This window comes from Rana temporaria, chromosome 2 (genome assembly GCF_905171775.1).
Source record: "Rana temporaria chromosome 2, aRanTem1.1, whole genome shotgun sequence".
NCBI lineage: Eukaryota > Metazoa > Chordata > Amphibia > Anura > Ranidae > Rana > Rana temporaria.
The window spans coordinates 381,468,299-381,488,549 of record NC_053490.1 but is presented as its reverse complement, the minus strand read 5'-3'; the positions used below and the strand labels follow the sequence as shown (position 1 = coordinate 381,488,549).

General features: G+C 44.8%; 1 protein-coding gene across 1 annotated transcript; it reads left to right on the top strand.

Moving 5' to 3' along the window:
- Positions 1 to 11,499: 11,499 nt before the first annotated feature.
- Positions 11,500 to 19,831, top strand: LOC120927296 (aurora kinase A and ninein interacting protein). The gene is made up of 4 exons (XM_040337865.1): positions 11,500 to 11,664; positions 13,460 to 13,607; positions 17,370 to 17,468; positions 19,058 to 19,831. Exons 1-4 carry the CDS (start codon positions 11,572 to 11,574, stop codon positions 19,588 to 19,590), a joined length of 873 nt encoding a protein of 290 aa, XP_040193799.1. The 5' UTR covers positions 11,500 to 11,571; the 3' UTR covers positions 19,591 to 19,831.
- Positions 19,832 to 20,251: the final 420 nt, after the last annotated feature.

Sequence of the window (20,251 nt, the reverse complement as noted above, 5' to 3'; positions counted from 1 at the left end):
CAGGAGAGGGAAATAGAGGGTATGACAGTGGGCAGTATGTGCAGGAGAGAGGCCTGTGGAGGGTATGGCTATGAGCAGTATGGGTAGGAGAGGAGTGTGGAGGATATGACAGTGGGCAGCAGTGGTGGCTGGTGTTTTTTTGTCTGCTGGTCGGCCTAGCACTTATCCCATCTAGATGGCAGGTGGTGAACAGCGGCTTTTGTGTCCTCTCCTCCATCACGGTGGCTATTCCCCTCCTCCTAGGTGTCCAATAGGATCGCTTGTCCTTTCAGCCAATTGGGTGAAGGGTCTTAATACCCGCTTACTGATTGGCCGAGAGGAGGATCAGTGTTACAATAGAGAATATTAAATCGCTATTGTAACACAAATAGGTGGGCTCGGTTCGCATTCTCTGTACCCTGAGCCCACCCTATTTTAAAAACCTATTAAAGCCTCTGGCTCTAATCAGGTACTTCAAAAAAACGCGTCCTGCAAGGGCCCGATGCATGGATAGGGGGGCGGCGCCCTTAATAGACAGGCCACCCCTGGTGGGCTGTATGAACAGAAGGGAAGTATGGCGGGTATGGTAGTGGACAGTATGAGCAGAAGAGGAATGTGGACAGTATGATGGTCTGTGTCTGATTGTCTCTGATTGTCTCTGATTTCGAGGGACTGTCCCTGATTTGGCCCAATGTCCCTCTGTCCCTCATTCCTCCTCATTTATCCCTCATTTTGGTCTGATCTAGAAAGTTGTATAAAAAAATGCAGATTTTTATCTTTCAAAAAGTGTTTCACAGAGCTAAACCTTTCATTCAATTGTTGTATTTGTAAATATCAAAAGCCAATATAAAGGAATAGAAGTGGTAGAAAAAAGCACTTGTAGATTTAACACATTTGTTTGTTTAATTCTCCTTTAAGGGGGGGTGTCCTATCCTATATATGTTTGCTAATAGGCATCCCTCTTTCCCATCTCAAAACAGGAGAGGGGTATGATAGCAGACAGTGTGAGATGGATATGTAGCGCCCTGGGGTTTAGTCAGGGAGCTCCTCGCCAAATCCCTTGTCAGGAGTAGCTACTGTAGTTAATTATTAGGGATCCAATGACTTCTCCCTAAGTTTGGCCTGGTTGTACTTTCCTCTTCTACCACCAGGTGTCCAGGCACTTGGAGGTATTAGATTGAGAAGGACAACTCAGGGTCAGGTTGTGGGTGTATGGAGTATCTCAGCCAATGGGCAGGGATTTTGGTGGGTCCCTTGGCCTGCTGGGAGAGCCTATATATTCAGGTAAGGTCAGGTGATCCAGGTTCTTGTGTACCCAGAAAGCCATCTGGGTGGACGTGTGTCGTCTGCCCATGGCTGCTAGGCCGGAGATTGGGCCTATCCCGGGGGCATCAGGCTACCAGGCTGTGTGAGGGCCTATCCAGAAGTAGGCGGGCAGCACAGGGTTGGGACTGTGGCTTACAGTCCAAACAAAAGTGGTGGTTCTGCCGGCCGGAGAACCTGTCATGGTCGGAGGAAGAAGGGAAGCTGTCACCACTAAGAGACCAATCGCCTTTTACAGGGACCACAGTGAGTAACTGAAACAAGTACTGGGGCAGTATTCTCACCAAACGGGCACGATGGAGAATCAGGAAACTTCAGGCGGTGATCAAGTCAGGTACCCAACCAGCAGAGGTGACGCTTGCAGAGCAGCCTTGTAAGTCAAGCCAGGGACCAAGCTGGTCAGCGGGGGTGAAGCTTGAAGGTATCCGAAGTGCCAAGCTAGGGACCCAGCAGGGAAGTGTGGGTGACGCTTGAGGAAGATACCACCGCAAAGGCCTTAAGGAGCTCACAGTATTCAGAGTCAATGAATCAGAGGGTCACTCTAGTGAGAGACCAGGAGCTCAAGGGGCTGAAGAACTACAAAGAGAAGTTGTAGTACATCTGAGAGAACTGTTACTTTGAGTTAGGAACTGCTTAAGTACTGTTACCAGAAGAGGCAGCAATCCTGCACGTGCAGAAGTGGCGCCTTGCTGGGGCCTTTCCCTGTACGGCTGTCCTCTTGCTGAAGTCTCGGAGTCTGCCTATTGAAATTGCAACTGCTTAAGGATGTCCTGGCCCTAACCTCTTTCCCTTGCAAAATATAAAAAAGGACTGTCAAAGAAATAAAACCTATTTTACATCCAAGAAGTGTCTGGCACCCAATGACTTTTACCACCTTTGCAACCACTATGCCTCACAACCCACTACATATTGAAGGATGTCAGCTATCTTTGGCCTTGAAGGTCCCCATTAGGCTGGAAGAGGTCAGAGATTCTGCTACAGATAGTAATGTGGAGAGTATGACAATGGGCAGTAAGAGCAGAACAGGAATGTGGTGGGTATGACGTGGGCAGTATGTGCAGAAGAAGATGAACAGTAGAGGGGTGTGGAGGGTATGATAGCAGACAGTGTGAAAAGGGTAGTAATGTGGAGGGTATGACAGTGGGCAGTATGAGCAGAAGAGGAATGTGGAGGATACGAGAGTCGGCAGTATAAGCAGGAGGAGAATGTGGCAGGTATTAGTAGAAGAGGAATGCAGAGAGTATGTTAGCAGGCAGTGTGAGCAGGAGAGGATTGTGAAGTGTATAGTAGCGGACAACCTCGTACACATGATTGGATATCTGATGGAATCTAATCCGATGGATTTGTTCGTTGGATAACCGATGAAGCTGACTTTCATCAGTCTTGCCTACACACTATCAGTCAAAAATCTGACCTTGCCAAAACGCGGTGACGTAAAACACTACGATGTGCTGAGAAAATTAAGTTCAATGCTTCCGAGCATGCGTCGACTTGATTCTGAGCATGCGTGGATTTTTAAATGATGGACTTCCACACAGACGATTGTTTTTTTCTATCGTTTTTTTATCCATAGGAAAAATTGAAAACATGTTCTATTTTTTTTCACCGATGTAAAAAAAAAACGATGGGGCCCACACACGATCGGTTTGTCTGATGAAAACAGTCCATCGGTCTGTTTTCAACGGACAAACTGATCGTGTATACGCGGCTTAAGTGTTGGAGAACAGTGTAGAGGGCAGTGTGTGCAGGACAGAAAAACAGAGGTTATGTTAGGGTAGTCCGGAAGTCTAAAATCTATGATAGCTTTCAGTATATGCAGAAAATGAATATCGAGACTATGACAGTGAGCAGTGTGCCATAGAGGAGTGCAGAGGGCATGAGCAGGCAGTATAATGCAGAAAATGAATATGGAGACTATGACAGTGAGCAGTGTGCCATAGAGGAGTGCAGAGGGCATGAGCAGGCAGTATAATGCAGAAAATGAATATGGAGACTATGACAGTGAGCAGTGTGCCATAGAGGAGTGCAGAGGGCATGAGCAGGCAGTATAATGCAGAAAATTAATATGGAGACTATGACAGTGAGCAGTGTGCGTGCCATAGAGGAGTGCAGAGGGCATGAGCAGGCAGTATAATGCAGAAAATGAATATGGAGACTATGACAGTGAGCAGTGTGCCATAGAGGAGTGCAGAGGGCATGAGCAGGCAGTATAATGCAGAAAATGAATATGGAGACTATGACAGTGAGCAGTGTGCCATAGAGGAGTGCAGAGGGCATGAGCAGGCAGTATAATGCAGAAAATGAATATGGAGACTATGACAGTGAGCAGTGTGCCATAGAGGAGTGCAGAGGGCATGAGCAGGCAGTATAATGCAGAAAATTAATATGGAGACTATGACAGTGAGCAGTGTGCCATAGAGGAGTGCAGAGGGCATGAGCAGGCAGTATAATGCAGAAAATGAATATGGAGACTATGACAGTGAGCAGTGTGCCATAGAGGAGTGCAGAGGGCATGAGCAGGCAGTATAATGCAGAAAATTAATATGGAGACTATGACAGTGAGCAGTGTGCCATAGAGGAGTGCAGAGGGCATGAGCAGGCAGTATAATGCAGAAAATTAATATGGAGACTATGACAGTGAGCAGTGTGCCATAGAGGAGTGCAGAGGGCATGAGCAGGCAGTATAATGCAGAAAATTAATATGGAGACTATGACAGTGAGCAGTGTGCGTGCCATAGAGGAGTGCAGAGTGCATGAGCAGGCAGTATATGCAGAAAATTAATATGGAGACTATGACAGTGAGCAGTGTGCGTGCCATAGAGGCAGAGCTGCTGTTAGAAATCACAGGGCCCCGTACAGCCTACCTGACAGGGCCCCCCTGGCTCCCCCCAAATATATCAAAACAATATTTTCACAAACAAATACACTAAAATCATTATCAGCGGACACAAACCTGTGTGAATTAGCCCTTTTTTAAAGTTTTGAAAAATCTTTAAACTTTTTTGTAAATATAATTTTTTAAAGAATGTTAAAAATTATTAAAATGTATCTTATTTTACAATTTGTAATTTTTTTATGAGACAGGTAAGTCAGCAGTGCCATGGGGGGCAGCACCGTGACATGGGGCACAGAGGGGGATCAGAAGCAGGCAGAACGGGAAGGGTGAAGTAATTCTGTAATTGTCCCTCCATCCGACCACAATGATTCCTTCTGCTGTCCGGGCCCCCCTGTTTGCCCGGGCCCCCTACAGGAGGGCTGGTGGTCCCCCCCTTTCAGCGGCCCTGCATAGAGGAGTGCAGAGGGCATGAGCAGGCAGTATATGCAAAAAATGTATATGGAGAGTATGACAGTGAGCAGTGTGCCATAGAGGAGAGCAGAGGGTATGAGCAGGCAGTAATCTTTCACCTAAAATTGTGGTTACTGATCTTTCCATGATTAGTAATGAAATCACTAAAAAAAATATGGTCATAGCTGTAGATGAATAATTCAAGCTGTACCGGTTGCTGGAGTGATTTTGTAACAGGTGGTACTAGCTAGCATCTATTCTACAGTATAGTTAAAGTGTATCTAATCCTAGAAAAATTGGATTGCAGCTGAGCATTTGTAATATGCGCTGGCTGCCACTTTGTCTCTTTTTTAGGCTTGTTTCGCTCTTCATTTTTCACTGGTGATATTGACAATAACACACTTGTCCTAGGGTGACCACAATAATGCCCCGTACCCACGATCGGAAATTCCGACAGCAAAAGTCTGATGTGAGCTTTTGAACGGAAATTCCGACCGTGTGCATGCTCCATCGGACTTTTGTTGTTGGAATTTCCGCCAACAAAAGATTGAGAGCTGGTTCTCAAATTTTCCGTCTGCAAATTCCGATTGTCTGTAGCAATTCCAACGCGCAAAATTCTGACGCATGCTCGGAAACAATTTGTCGCATGCTCAGAAGCATTGAACTTCATTTTCTCGGCTCCTCGTACTGTAGTGTTGTACGTCACCACGTTCTTGAAGGATGAAAGTTCAGAGGACTTTTGTGTGATCGTGTGTATGCAAGCCAAGCTTGAGCGGAATTCTGTCGGAAAAAACATCCAAGGTTTTTCCGATGGAAAATCCGATCGTGTGTACGCGGCATTTCTCACTGTAGTTTATCGATGGAGGAGCAGTGTTGGCATCCAAGGCTGCTCTCCTGATAGGACTACAAACCCCTCTTTTCCTCATCTCCATTACATAGGTAGGTGAGGTTGCATAGTTCACAGACGATCGCAGGAAAAACTTATAAAATAATTTTCAGTTCAGTGAACAGGAAGTATTATTCTGTACTGGCAGAAAATACACTTAGCCTGAATTAAAAAAAAAAGAAAACCAAAGCAACCACCACAATTAAATCAAATCTTCACGAACAAAATGAAATGACTCTTATTTGTTTCCTTACTGTTAAACAACTGCATGTCATATTTTCTGGGGGAAGCAAGTAACTTTCTTTGATGGCGTCTATGCAAAGATAACTCAACCCTCAGCGCTAAAGTTGCCACTTCAACCCTTTAAAACAGAACACATGTTAACAACACAGGTTCTGTGGCTGATTAAGGTGGTAATTTAACTCAATTTAGGCCGGGTTTACACTAGTCCGACTAACGCTCCGACATTGGGAGCTCATGTCGCATGACGTGTGAAAATCAATGTTTCCCTATGGGAGCCGTCTTAACTGGTCCGACACATGTCGGAGCGACTTTGCAAATGCTCCTACTTTGGTCCGACTTTGATCCTACTTTAGCCCATTCAATATCATTCGGATCAAAGTCGGAACGCAGTCTTGCACGCTCCGACTTTGGCATGCGACTTGTAATCTGCTGATCTTGAGGGGGAACTCCACGCCAAATTTTAACAAAAAAAACGGCATGGGTTCCCCCTCCAAGAGCATACCAGGCCCATGGGTCTGGTGCGGATTTAAAGGGGAACCCCCTACGCCGAAAAAACGTTGTGGGGGTCCCCCCAAAATCCATACCAGACCCGTATCCAAGCAGCAGTCCGGCAGGTCAGGAAAGGGGGTGGGGACGAGCGAGCGCCCCCCCCCCCCTGCTTAACCATGCCAGGCCGCATGCCCTCAACATGGGGAGGTAGGTGCTCTGGGGCAGATTCATCTCAAACACAGTGCCTGATATTGGCAGGGACCCAAGTCGGATCCCAGCTCATTGAAAGTCGGACTTCAAGTCTCAGGCTGGGTTCACACTACTACACTACTTTCATCCTACTTTGCTCTGCTACATTGGTCCTACATTGATCCTACATTGGTCCTACATCCATCCTACTTTCATGAACAGGATACTACTTTGGTCCGACTTCAATGATATTCAATGGGCCTGAAGTAGGATCAATGTAGGACCAAAAGTAGTACAGGGAGCATTTTCAAAGTCGGACCGACTTGTGTAGGACGCTACAAGACGCTCTCATAGGGAAACATTGAACACAGAGCAAAGTAGGATGAAAGAAGTGTAGTAGTGTGAACCCAGCCTTAGGGCAAAGTCGGATCAAAGTAGTATCCTGTTCATGAAAGTCGGATGGATGTAGGATCAATGTAGGACCAATGTAGGACCAATGTCGCAGAGCAAAGTAGGATGAAAGTCGTGTAGTATAGTGTGAACCCAGCCTCAGGCTGGGTTCACACTACTACACTACTTTCGGCTGGGTTCACACTACTACACTACTTTCATCCTACTTTGCTCTGTGTTCAATGTTTCCCTATGAGAGCATCTTGTAGCGTCCTACACAAGTCGGTCCGACTTTGAAAATGCTCCCTGTACTACTTTTGGTCCTACATTGATCCTACTTCAGGCCCATTGAATATCATTGAAGTCGGACCAAAGTAGTATCCTGTTCATGAAAGTAGGATGGATGTAGGACCAATGTAGGACCGATGTAGCAGAGCAAAGTAGGATGAAAGTAGTGTAGTAGTGTGAACCCAGCCTAAATCCTACTTTGCTCTGCTACATTGGTCCTACACTGATCCTACATTGGTCCTACATCGGTCCTACATTGATCCTACATTGGTCCTACATCCATCCTACTTTCATGAACAGGATACTACTTTGATCCGACTTTGTGATAGTCTGACTTGTTCTTTGACCAATCAAAACAATCCCAGAGTGAGATAAATTCCTTTTACTGCTGCTGTAATCACAAGTAGGATGTCAAAAGTCGGATGGTTAGGACAAGGCTCCTACTTTGGTCCGACTTCAATGATATTCAATGGGCTGAAGTAGGATCAATGTAGGACCAAAGTAGTACAGGGAGCATTTTCAAAGTCGGACCGACTTGTGTAGGACCAGTTAAGACAGCTCTCATAGGGAAACATTGATTTTCACACGTCATGCTACATGAGCTCCCAATGTAGGACCGTTGTCGGACAAGTGTGAACCCAGCCTCAGTGCCTAAGGCTGGGTTCACACTACTACACTACTTTCATCCTACTTTGCTCTGTGTTCAATGTTTCCCTATGAGAGCGTCTTGTAGCATCCTACACAAGTCGGTCCGACTTTGAAAATGCTCCCTGTACTACTTTTGGTCCTACATTGATCCTACTTCAGGCCCATTGAATATCATTGAAGTCGGACCAAAGTAGTATCCTGTTCATGAAAGTAGGATGGATGTAGGACCAATGTAGGATAAATGTAGGACCAATGTAGCAGAGCAAAGTAGGATGAAAGTAGTGTAGTAGTGTGAACCCAGCCTAATGCCCTGTACACACGATCGGAATTTCCGATGGGATAAAGTCCGATGGGGCCCACACGTGGTCCGAATATCCGATGAAACAATTCCGTCTGACTTTTTTTATCGGAAATTTCGATCGTGTGTATAAGGCATTAGCCCTATTTCACATTGATGCTACTTTGAAATCACGACTAATTCACTTGAAGTAGTGTGATTTCAAAGTAGCAAGGTCAGCGCGATTTTAGGTGCTACTTGATAGACATCTGTGTGGCTTCATACACAGATGTCTATTGAAGTCGCACCTAAAATCGGCAAAAGTAGTGCAGGAACTACTTTTGCAAATCGGTGCGACACCGCAAAATCAGTGTCGCACTGATTGAAACAGTGCCATTGCCGCCAATAGGCTGCAACTTGTCATGCGATTTGATATCTCAAATCACATGACAAATTGCTTATGTGCAGGCTTATGTGCATTAAATAAGCCTCAGAACCTGTGTAATTAATGTGTTTTAAAGGAATGAAGTGGCAACTGTACAAAGTGAGCACCTTCAGGTCACATCATACATCCAAGGAGACTTCAGGACAGTCCCCCCATAGGCTGCGATCTTACACATGCACGGCAGCACCTCTGCAGGGGGCCAGCTGTGAGTAATCAGGAAGTGACTGCCGTCTCCTGTTCAAATCACATGCGATTCTTCAAGCAGTGTGATTTGAGCCATTAGTCTGTATGTCTTAAATCCCCCCAAATCTGCACCAAAAATGTGTGGGACCCTTTTTTATGCCGCACGAGAATCGGATCGCATTGAGTGTTCACAACAACCACGCGATCTGATTCTGCAAATTGCACTGTGTTTTGCGAATCAATTTTGGGGTGTCGTTAACTTAACAAACACACCTGCAGCGGTTTGTATGAACGGGGTGCAATTTGGACTGAATGCAAGATTGCAGCATCAAAGAACAGAAACCCTGCAAAGAATCATGTGTGAGGAAGACAGCTGGACTTTATTAAGGTTTTACATAAATAAACAAAAACTGACAACTGTAGGCACCCCTGTTAGTGTTGGATGGTTTGTCTCAATCTTTCAACTGCCACTTTTGCTGACACCTTCGTCAGTTGAAGAATAACAGACTTACTGGTTGGACTGAGAATTGGTAGGCTGAAATAAATAAATTGTTTGTTTATGGGTTTAATACCGCTTTGGGTCCCATTACTGAGTGGTTGTTGACAGCTAGCGCCAGGAAGCTTGTACAAAACATTGAGAGGCTAACAGGAGCCTTTGTTGTCTGCCACTGTGAACCTGCACATCCATCCAGTGATTAGAAACTTAACGGGCCTCCCGACACAATCTGCATCCAGGGATAATCATCCATTCCTAACTTACAGCTAGATTAGGGTGACCATGCGTCCCCTGTTTCCAGGGACAGTCCCCGGACTGAGGACACTGTCCCCTGACCAATTCTGTCCCCGGATTTGTGCCCGGCAGGGGCGGCGCCAGGTGGGTGCTTGGGTGTGCTTAAAGTGGAGTTCCAGCCAAAAGTGGAACTTCCGCTTAAACCACTCCTCGCCCCCTTACATGCCACATTTGGCATGTAATTTTTTTTTGGGGGGGGAGTGGGGGCTTCATTAGAGGGGGACTTCCTGTCCCACTTCCGCCCAGGGACCGCTTAGGCTCGTCATATCGCCTTAGGCGGCCCCTCCCTGTAGGTGATCACCTGGGACACGTGACATGTCCCAGGCGATTGCGACCGCAGGTCACGTATGCGCAGTGAGTGCCCGGCCGTGAAGCCGAAAGCTGTCACGGCTGGGGGCCCACAGTCTGAATGGAGGCGCCGGTGGAGAGGGGGGGAGAGGAGCGGAGCTCCGGGCGGTTGCGTCGCTGGACAGTGGAGCAGGTAAGTGCATACCTCCCAACTTTTTGAGATTGGAATGAGGGACACCTATCAGCAAAAGTATGCAGGCATAGGACACACCCCTTGCCACACCCCCTTAAAGGAGAAGTGCACAAAAAACAAGATTTGTTAGACCCACAAGGGCTTATTTTACCACTATTACGCGATAAGGACAGGACACATGGGGTAGAGATGGAAGAGCTGCTCGCCCCAAAGTTACATGGAAGAAAGGAGTTCCCCAGTAGGGCTTTTAGGCAGCGGGTAAGTTAAGTAGTTTCAGTAAAAAATGACATTTATTTGCCGATGATATCGGATATCACAGTGAATAATGGTGGAAAATATACAAAAATAGAAAAAAAGAGTACAAAAGTAAATATCACAATCCTGGTTGCAGCAGACATGAATGCATATACATCTCAATTGTACAATGTAGATCCCCAATGTAGGTCCCCGACGACCGTTTCGACCGTTTGTTCGGTCTCTTCAGGGGGACAAGGGTTCTAAAACGTTAATTAGAAAATTTAAAACTAAAAAAAGAGAACATGTCAACATACATACATTGTGATATTTACTTTTGTACTATTTTTTTATATTTGTATATTTTCCACCATTATTCACTGTGATATCCGATATCATCTGCAAATAAATGTCATTTTTTACTGAAACTACTTAACTTACTTTTTGACCCCGCTGCCTAAAAGCCCTACTGGGGAACTCCTTTCCTCCATTTTACCACTATTATTCCTTTATATTGGCTTTTGGAATTTACAAATGCAGCAATTTGGAAATCAGATGAATGGTTTAGCGCTGGAAAACACTTTTTGACAGATAAAAAGTGCATTTTTTATACATCTATATAGATCAGACCAAAATGAGGGACAAATTAGGAGAATGAGGGACAGAGGGAGCTATGTAAGTGTCTGTTTATTAAAAGCCAGCAGCTACACTTTTGATAGCTGCTGACTTTAAATAAACACCAAAAGGCTGGAACTCCCCTAAGGCCTCGTACACGTTTCTCGGCAGAATTCACAGAGAAACTCGGTCAAAACCCGGATTCTGCCGAGAAACTCTGTCGTCTGTACACTTTTGGCTCGATGGAGCCGCCGAGGAACTCGTCGAGAAAATAGAGAACATGTTCTCTATTTTCTCGTTGTTCTATGGGAGAAGGCGGCCCGCCGAGCTCCTCGGCGGCTTCATCCCAGAACTCGACGAGGAACTCGACGTGTTTGGCACGTCGAGTTCCTCGGCCGTGTGTACGGGGCCTTAGATGTGCAGTGACATGCGACCAACAGCTGATTCCAGCCACGGGAATGAGGCCTTTGTTTTCCAAAGGCCAGGTGACCTTTTCCTTTAAGGGCTGGTAACTTACAATATGCTTTTGAAAAAAGCCCTTTCGTGGTAGAACTAGTGTCTGTCCCTGGGAGAGTAAGTGTGTAAGAAATCAGAACAATTTTTATTTTTTCAGAACAGTCCCTCCTGTGTAATACGTCGGCCATGTTTATGGTGGGAAAAGCCAGCTACTGATACCCACCATAAACATGGCCGACGTGTCGCTTAGACGCTGCAGAGCGGGCAGCCTACAGTAACGTGAACAGGCAGTGGGAGGGGCGCCTATACTTCTGGCGGGAAGTTGAATTTCTTTTTCGAGCCGAGACTTCTTTATCTGCGATTAGAAATATGAAGGTGAAGAAACAGCGTAGCCGCTGCCTGCAGCCTGAGGAGTGCGGAGTGTGGCTGGACACCGCCCAGCTGAAGAAGAGGTCACATCAGGTCTGGTCACATTTTCAGGGTGTCCGGGGGGGGAATGACCGTTCAGACGAGGGGCTCCTGGTGGACAAAAATTGGGTCTCGCCTAGCTGTGCGGGGTTCCCGGGAAGCGGCTGGATACCGTGTATCCTGTGTAGAGTGCTGGGATCAGTGAGTGCGCTGTGACAGGGGACGGAGGTAGTCTGGGCCGGTGTGTGGCCGTAGGTCACTGACAGAGCAGCTTTCATAACGGGTGATGGCTGCCTTGCCCAGCACTCTCCTCCCTCCTGTGCCCTCTCCTCTATCAGTACTCGGCCAAATGCTGTGGGGGCTCAGTGCAGAATACAATTTGCTCTACATTTATAAAGGGGTGTGTTTTATAGTAAAAACATTTATTTATATGTATATATATATATATAATTTTCCTTAACCACTTCTATACAGGGAATTTTTACCCTGTATTTTTAGTTTTCAGCGCTGTTGCGCTTTGAATGACAATTGTTCGGTCATGCAGCACTGTACCCAAATGAAATCTCCCCCCCCCCCCACAAATAGAGCATTCGTTTGGTGGTATTTGATCACCTCTGCGGTTTTTATTTTTTGAGCTATAAACAAAAGAAGAGCGACAATTTTGGGTAAAAAAAATATATATTTTTTTACTTTTTGATTTAATAAATATCACAATTAAAAAAATAAAATAAAAAAGTTTCCTCAGTTTAGGCCAATACGTATTCTACATATTTTGGTGTAAAGCATTTATTGATTGGTTTGCGCAAATGTTATAGCATCTACAAAATAAGGGATAGATTTATGCCCTTTTTTTTTTTTTTTTTTTTTTTTTTTTTTTACTAGTAATGGTGGCGATCTGCGATTTTATTATTTTTTTAATTTTTATTGTGATTGTGACACTTTTGACACGTTTTTGGGACCCTTCACATTTATACAGCGATTAGTGCTATACAACTGCACTGATTACTGTGTAAATGTGACTGGCGGGGAAGGGGTTAACACTAGGGGGCGATCAAGGGGTTAATATATGTTCCCTAGTGTGTGATTCTAACTGTAGGGGGAGGGGACTCACAAGGGGAGGAGACTGTGTGTGTTTCTCTGTACTGGGAACACACATCTGTCTCCTCACCGCTGACAGGACATGGATCTGTGTGTATTACACACACACACACAGAGATCCATGGTCCTGCCGTAATTGCAGGCAATCGCGGGTGCCACCTAGCCGCCCAGGATGTCATATGACGACCACCCGGGGGGAAGGAGGGTTCCCGCCGACGTCCTTTCACAATGACTCGTTAGGGAAGTGGTTAAGGACCGACTCGCATGGATACACGTCGGCAGAAATGCACTGACAGGCAAATCAACGTATATTTACGTCAGCTTGAATTTGCCGCTGCAAGCTCCGTGACTGCTTACCCCGTCGACTCTATGTCTGCCGGTGTCCCACGATCGGGTCACAGAGCTGAAGAATGGGGAGATGTCAGTGTAAACACAGCATCTCCCCGTTCTTCCTAGTGACATATTACTGATTGTCTGCTCCCTCTCATTGACTTGTCACTCGTAGCCACGTCCCCTAACAGTTAGAATCACTCCCTAGGGCCGACGGTTTGCAGGATCGTGCCAACCTGCCGCAGTATGACGGCAGCTGGTCAGCGAATAGTTTAAAAAAAAAAAAGTCCTGCCATCTTTGATCATCTATAACCCTTGTGCATATAGCCTTTAAAGGCTGTTTCTCTGCAATTCTATTTTGGATATTTAAAGTATTTAAAGGCAGTAAATACTAACCAATTTTTTTTGTCTTCTGTTGCAGACCGTCATCCCTTGCACATATTCAAGCCGGTTTAATCCACTCTTAAGGAGACCTCCTGTTGATTCTACTACATTTGAATTCACTCAAACAAAAACACCCCAGCTCTGCACCAAACAGACCTCTATGTATTCCTTTTTTACACATAAAGGTAATGCCAACTTCTAAACCTAATAGCTTAAAGAAAATATGTTTCACATGTTCTGTATTGCCAAATGGTGTGATCCTTTTCATTTAAACCAGGAAATATAATCATACCAGCATACCAAGTGTATCCAGACGTTCCCGGTCCTAGCTGGACAACTTTTGGGCCTGGTGTATGGGGCTCTGGCATTTGGGTGGGGGCAGAGGGCACGGTGCTCCATTCAGTCCTGCTGCTGAGTCTGTCAAATTTCTGTTGCAGCTGGACAGAGCTCACAGCAGTAGTCACGCTTAGGGCAGTATTTGACCAGGGGCGAATACACATTGTAAGTAGTCTTCCAAATGACAAATTACCACTTGCCTACCAAGGTACCTTTTTTTTATAAAGTCATAGTAGACAAGTGGTTTAAACAAGGCCACAGCTGTGAGCTTGGTTTCCAGTAAGTGATCGGGTACTACTAGAGCTGCCCAATCACTTTTACAGGGTTCTCAGAGGGGGCGCCCTCCCGCTGCGCAGGCAGTGGTTCACGGGCTCCCCATTCCAGAGGGGAACCTGAGACCACAGAAAACTGCTTCCCCGGTTAAGCCTAGGTTCACACTGCTGCAAATTCAAAATCGCGGTAAAATGCGCGATTTTACCGCGATTTGCCGCGATTTCGGCCGCAATTTAATGTAAATCGCGGCCCGAAATCGCAAAAAGTAGTACAGGAACTACTTTTTGAAATCGCAGATGCGGCGTCGCACTGATTAGGACAGTGCCATTGCCGACAATTGCCGCCGATTTGAGATGCGATTTGACATGTCAAATCGCATCTTAAATCGTTCCAAATCGTACCCAGTGTGAACCAGGGCTCAAGCAGGAGGAAACTGGTCCCTCCTGTAAAAAATAAAGCAACAGGTATAAGGTCACTTCCAGGGGCACCGCTGTCACTCCTCGGTTAATGTAGCCAAAGATGCAGCTATTCAAGCTCGAAAGTTGGCGGGCAGGGATGACATAGGGGGTCTAACAGACTCTCAATGTCTCTGTAAAGAGGGCCCATCACCTGCCAGTGTGATGCCAAAGTAAAAAAATAGTATGATAAATTAAAGCACCCCTTCACACACCCCATTAAAAAGCGAAGCATAGGGTGAGAACGTCTATGTAACATCAATTGTGCTACATATGTAAGGTGTTGTCAGAGTGGGAGCAATAATTCTAAGGCCATAGCCCATGGTGAAGTCTAAACTGATGACCTGTAAGGCCATGTTTCCACTAGTGCGTCTCCAAAGTTGTGCGCTTTGGAGTGTGGCTTTGGGCACTCTGGATCAAAGTAGTGTAGGCACCTTTTCAAAGTTGCTGCAACAAAGTTGCATAGATTGGAATGGGTGCCATTGAAATCAGTGGGCTGTGACTTGTCATGCGACTGTCTCACAGCACCGGTGTGAGGTCCTGTGACCACCTTCTGCTGGCCAACTGATGTTAGAGGGGAATCTCAGCCCTTCCCTTAGCATTTCTCAGATGGGGAAGGAGAGCAGAGGAATGTCATGTGTCCTCACATTGGTGCTATGAGAGAATGTATTTAAGATTAGAATTGACATACAGCACTTTAGATCTTGATGGAAAAAAAGAGGGGGGGGATGCAAGTTCTTATCTTGACTTTACAACCACTTTAATGTTTGAGTGAGTTTTAGTGCATCCGGAAAGTATTCACAGCGCTTCACTTCTTCCACATTTATTTATTTTATGTTCCAGCCTTATTCCAAAATGGATTACATTGATTTTTTTTCTGCAATTCTACAAACGATGCCCCATAATGACAGTGTGAAAGAAGTTTGAAATCTTTGCAAATTTATTAAATGGGGGGGGGGGGGGGACGACGACACATGTACATAAGTATTCACAGCCTTTGCCATGGCACTTAAAATTGAGTTCAGGTGCATCCTGTTTCCACTGATCATCTTTGAGAGGTTTTTACAACTTGATTGGAGTCCACCTGTGATAAATTCAGTTGATTGGACATCTTTGGAAAGGCACACACTTGTCTATATAAGGTCCCACAGTTAACAGTGCATGTCAAAGCACAAACCGAGCCATTAAAGTGGTTGTAAACCCACTCTGACATATTTTACCTACAGGTAAGCCTAGATTGAGGCTTACCTGTAGGTGTTTGCAATATCTCCTAGACCAGTGATGGCGAACCTTGGCACTCCAGATGTTTTGGAACTACATTTCCCAGGATTCTCCACTATATTGTAGAGTGCAAGAGCATCATGGGAAATGTAGTTCCAAAACATCTGGGGTGCCAAGGTTCGCCATCACTGTCCTAGACCTACATGGTATAGGAGATATTTGCCACAAAGAATGCACCGTTGCCTATGGCGCATGCGCACTGAGAATGCCGGTTTTATCAATGGAGAATGCCAGCTTTGGCGGCTCCCATGCACATATGCAGAGTGGCGTCATCGCCAATCGGAGTGGCGATACCCGGAAGTAACCTTCCAGAGAGATGTCTGCGGCCAGAGGGGGAGACGAGGACGGCTCCGATCCAAGGTAATTCAAAATGAGCTAGTGATACTAGCTCATTATGCCTTTGTCTTGTAGGGTTTTTTTTTTTTTTTTTCTGGGTTTACAACCGCTTTTAAGTCCAAGAAATTGTCAGACTTCGGACAGGATTTTATTGAGGTGGAAGGGTGCAGAAAAATTTCTCTAGTATTGAAGGTCCAAATAAGCGCAGTGGCCCCATCATCTGTAAATGGAAGAAGTTTGGCACCACCAGGACTGTTCTTAGAGCGGGCCACCTGTCCAACCTGAGTGATCGGGGGAGAAGGGCCTTAGTCAGGAAGGTGGCCAAGAAACCGATGGTCACTCTGACAGCTCCAGTGTTTCTCTGGAGTGCTGCAGAGATGGTTGTATGATAGAGTGGCCAGACAGAAGCCACTCCTCGGTAAAAGGCACATGACTACCCGCCTGGAGTTTGCCAAAGGGCACCTGAAGGACTCTGACCATGAGAAACAAAATTCTTTGGCCTGAATAGCAAGCATGTCTGGAAGAAACCAGGCAATCCTTGATGAAGCATGGTGGTGGTGGCAGCAGCATCATGCTGTGGGGATGTTTTCCAGCGGCAGGAACTGGGAGACTAGTCAGGATTGAGGGAAAATATGGATGCATGTACAGTGACATCCTTGATGGGGAAAACCTGCTCCAGAGCGCTCTGGGGCGAAGGTTCATCTTCCAACAGGACAATGTCCCTAAGAACACAGCCAAGATAACAAAGGAGTGGCTAAGGTACAAATCTGAATGTCCTTGAGTGGCTCAGACTTGATCCTGATTTGAACATCTCTGGAGAGATCTGAAAATGGCTGTGCACCGACGCTCCCCATCCAACCTGATGGAGCTCAAGAGGTCCTGCAGAAAAGATTGGGAGAAACTGCCCAATGTGCCAAGCTTGTAGCATCATACTCAAATAGACTTGAGGCTGTAAATGGTGCCAAAGGTGCTTCAACAAAGTATTGAGCAAAGGCTGTAAATACTTATACTCTATACTTAATCTATTTTGGAATAAGGTTGTAACATGACAAAATGTGGAAAAAGTGAAGCGCTGTGGATGCACTGTAGAAGTATGAGAATACAATAGAAAATGTAATAACAGAACTAATATTGCTAGTTTTATGAGTTTTTTTTTTTTTTTTTTTTTTTTTTTTTTTTTTTTTTTTTTTTTTTTTACATATGACTAAAATTGTCATAATTGCCAAATCATTCATCCCTTTTTTTTGTGAAATTGTTTTTTCGTAGGCAAGGAAGTAGCAAAGCCTAAAAATCAAGAAAACATAACCGGCAGTCTGTGTGTAAAAGTAACGGCAGAAGAAAATGATGCTGACGCTCTACATATTGGTAAGTGTGTACTGTGATTACTGAAATGAAAATGCTACAGAAGATTAGAAACTGTGTAGAATGCTGAACCAAAGGGTGCCACAAATGAGATCACCTTCTGTACTAATGGCTACAATTTATTTATTTATTTATTTTTTTTCATTTTTTTTTAAACCTTCTTGCTGAGAAACGCAATGGTACTGTCACAGCTGATGCTTTTCTGCCCTGTGAAATGCATATACAGTAGCTTCTATAAGCTAGATTGCTCTGCTCCACTGCTTGCCAGGTAAGAGACCTTTAAAAGCCGCTTACCTAATCCAAGCTGTTTCCTTGAAAACTGGTATTCTAGTCTAGTGTGCAACAAAATGCAGACTGGTACCTAAGAAAGCTGATATGGGTTCCCTTTAGAATGTGAAGCTGCTCCATGATGAAGCCTATTTTGCAAACTCTTTATTTCCTGTCTTTTTTTTTTTTTTCTCTCTTTTTGATGAGTTTATGAGGTATTGGACCTTGCTCACGTGAGGAGTGTTATACGGTGCACCTGTGCAGAGCCAGGTATACCCACAATGGGGATGCACAGGTGTTTGTGCATCCCCATGCAGGGAGTCCCATTGGGGACATGGCACCTGTACAGACACAGCCGATGTATTCCAATATGACACCCTGACTTCACACTGTCTGCATTCAGCGATATGCTTCCATGCGGATGTCATATTGGGATACAGCGGCTGTGTGTGCAGGTGCTGCATCCTAATAAACTTCAATAGGACTGCCTGCATTGGGATGTACAGAACACCTGTGTGGGTAAACTCAGCCCTGCACAGGTGTACAGTATAACATGCTTTGCTTGAGCAGGGTGTTAGGTTGGTTATGTATGTCGCCATATTCCACAGGATGGGTAAAATGGCCAATCCCTCTGGAACCTTTTTTTAAGCAGATCTGGCAGTTATGGACACAGGATTGGTTATGGTAGCTGGTAATAGACTGGAGATTGTGTTCCAGTAGCCAAGATCCATACAATACACAGAGGTAAAGTGCAATTCAATGTCTGTGTTCTTTACAAAACGGGTCACTTGGAAAAGTAAATGCTTCATTACATTACTGCTATCATATGTACTCGTTTACGTCTTAATGTATGCTGGACAAGGTTTCTTGGCTCCCACACTGAGTAGTTCCCAAAGCTCCTAACATTTGTAGACTGTGATTAAAGTGATAGAAAGGAAAAATGTCCGATCCCTGCTACTGCGTCCATTAACACAGACAGTGGCACTCTGGGCCCCCACCCTGTCATTGGCTTTGATTGGGAGCCCCAACAAAGTCGGTGTGAGACAGAAGTGAGGAGAGAGAAGCTGCAAATGTGCACAGCGCTGGATCAAATGAAGGGCTCAGGTTAGTATAAGGAGGCAGTGAGCCGCCTAAAACCCTTTTTACTTTAATGCAAGGAATGCATTAAGGTAAATGTTTAGGCTTTGGAGCTACTGTAAATGTATCCACATCAAAGGCCTTTATATAAATTATATAACACGCATCAGAACATTATTTTTATGTACATACAGAGTTTTCTCGCATCTATTCTAATGCAGTGATTTTTTTTATTTTCTTGCCTATAGGATCCTCTTCTGATTATGTTGATGAACATTCTGCCTATCGGAACACTACTTCATGCTATCCACACAGTGGTATTCAGCCATCTGCACAGGAGTGTAAAGAAAACTATGATGAATGTAGTAGCGGGACAAATGGCCCTGTCCATCCAAAAGATTGTTTGCAAAATCATTCTGTAAGAACGGAGAATATGCAGTGCCACTCTGCAGATTTCTGTACATCTGGTATTGCTAAGCAAACTTTAGTATCTTTATTGGACTCTTCAATACATTCCTATTACCCTGAAGTGCATGATAAAGACCTACATACGGAATTCCAGCCAGACAGTCCACTATTCACTCAGGATTCACAGGGCAACAGAGTAATTGCTCATAGAGCTGAAAAGACTCGCTGCCCATCAGGTCCACTTCAGGACAGGACTAATGTTCCTTGGGAGACTGCTAGCCCAATGAAAAGAAGCCGCCAATATCTCTGTGATGATTCTCTGCCATGCATGTTTACACAGGACTCTGAAGGAAATAAGGTTATAAAGCACTGAATCAAAACATTTTCTAAAAAAGAAAAATCTGTAGTCAACTCTGTAAGGGCAAGCTCACACCACATGCAGTTCATTGCATCTTTTTTTCTGCATCAAAAATAGGTTATATGGTTTCCAAGGGTGTAGTTTACACCAGTGTAGTCAGTTCCAGTAAAGTATAACATGCTGCATTTTTCCTGCACTGGACTGAAACGGAACATGGTAAAACACAACAAAATGCACCGGACCATGGTACAGTGAAGAAGAAAAAAAACGGAAAGTAGCATCTGGAATATATCTGAAAACGCACATCCGGAATTGATCTGGATTGCGTGTTTTTTTTTTTTTTTGTGGTGTGAACCTGCCCTCCGTAATGCTGGTTCACGAATAGAATATATTTGTTCTTATGGGCATATATAGAATGGTTATGTATAGTCAACATAAATTGGTCTCATGTATCCCTGTCCTAGTACTCGGAACTGGCATTGTTTCTTTACAGGCACCAATTAGAATGAAATTGAGTAGACTTTATTTTTCTCGAGTATCAGAATGACAGCCCTTAAAGTGATTGTAAACGATCGCCTTGTAAAATAACCCATTCATTTGAAAATAGAAATGAAAGTCAAAACATTTTTGTATAGGTAAAAAAAAAATATTTTCTAGGCTCGTCGTAGTGTTGTAC

Coding starts and splice junctions, on each gene's coding strand:
- LOC120927296 (XM_040337865.1), top strand. CDS start 11,572: ATGAAGGTGAAGAAACAGCGTAGCCGCTGCCTGCAGCCTGAGGAGTGC. Junction 11,665..13,459: donor TGAAGAAGAGGTCACATCAG/GTCTGGTCACAT, acceptor CTTCTGTTGCAG/ACCGTCATCCCTTGCACATA. Junction 17,469..19,057: donor TGCTGACGCTCTACATATTG/GTAAGTGTGTAC, acceptor TCTTGCCTATAG/GATCCTCTTCTGATTATGTT.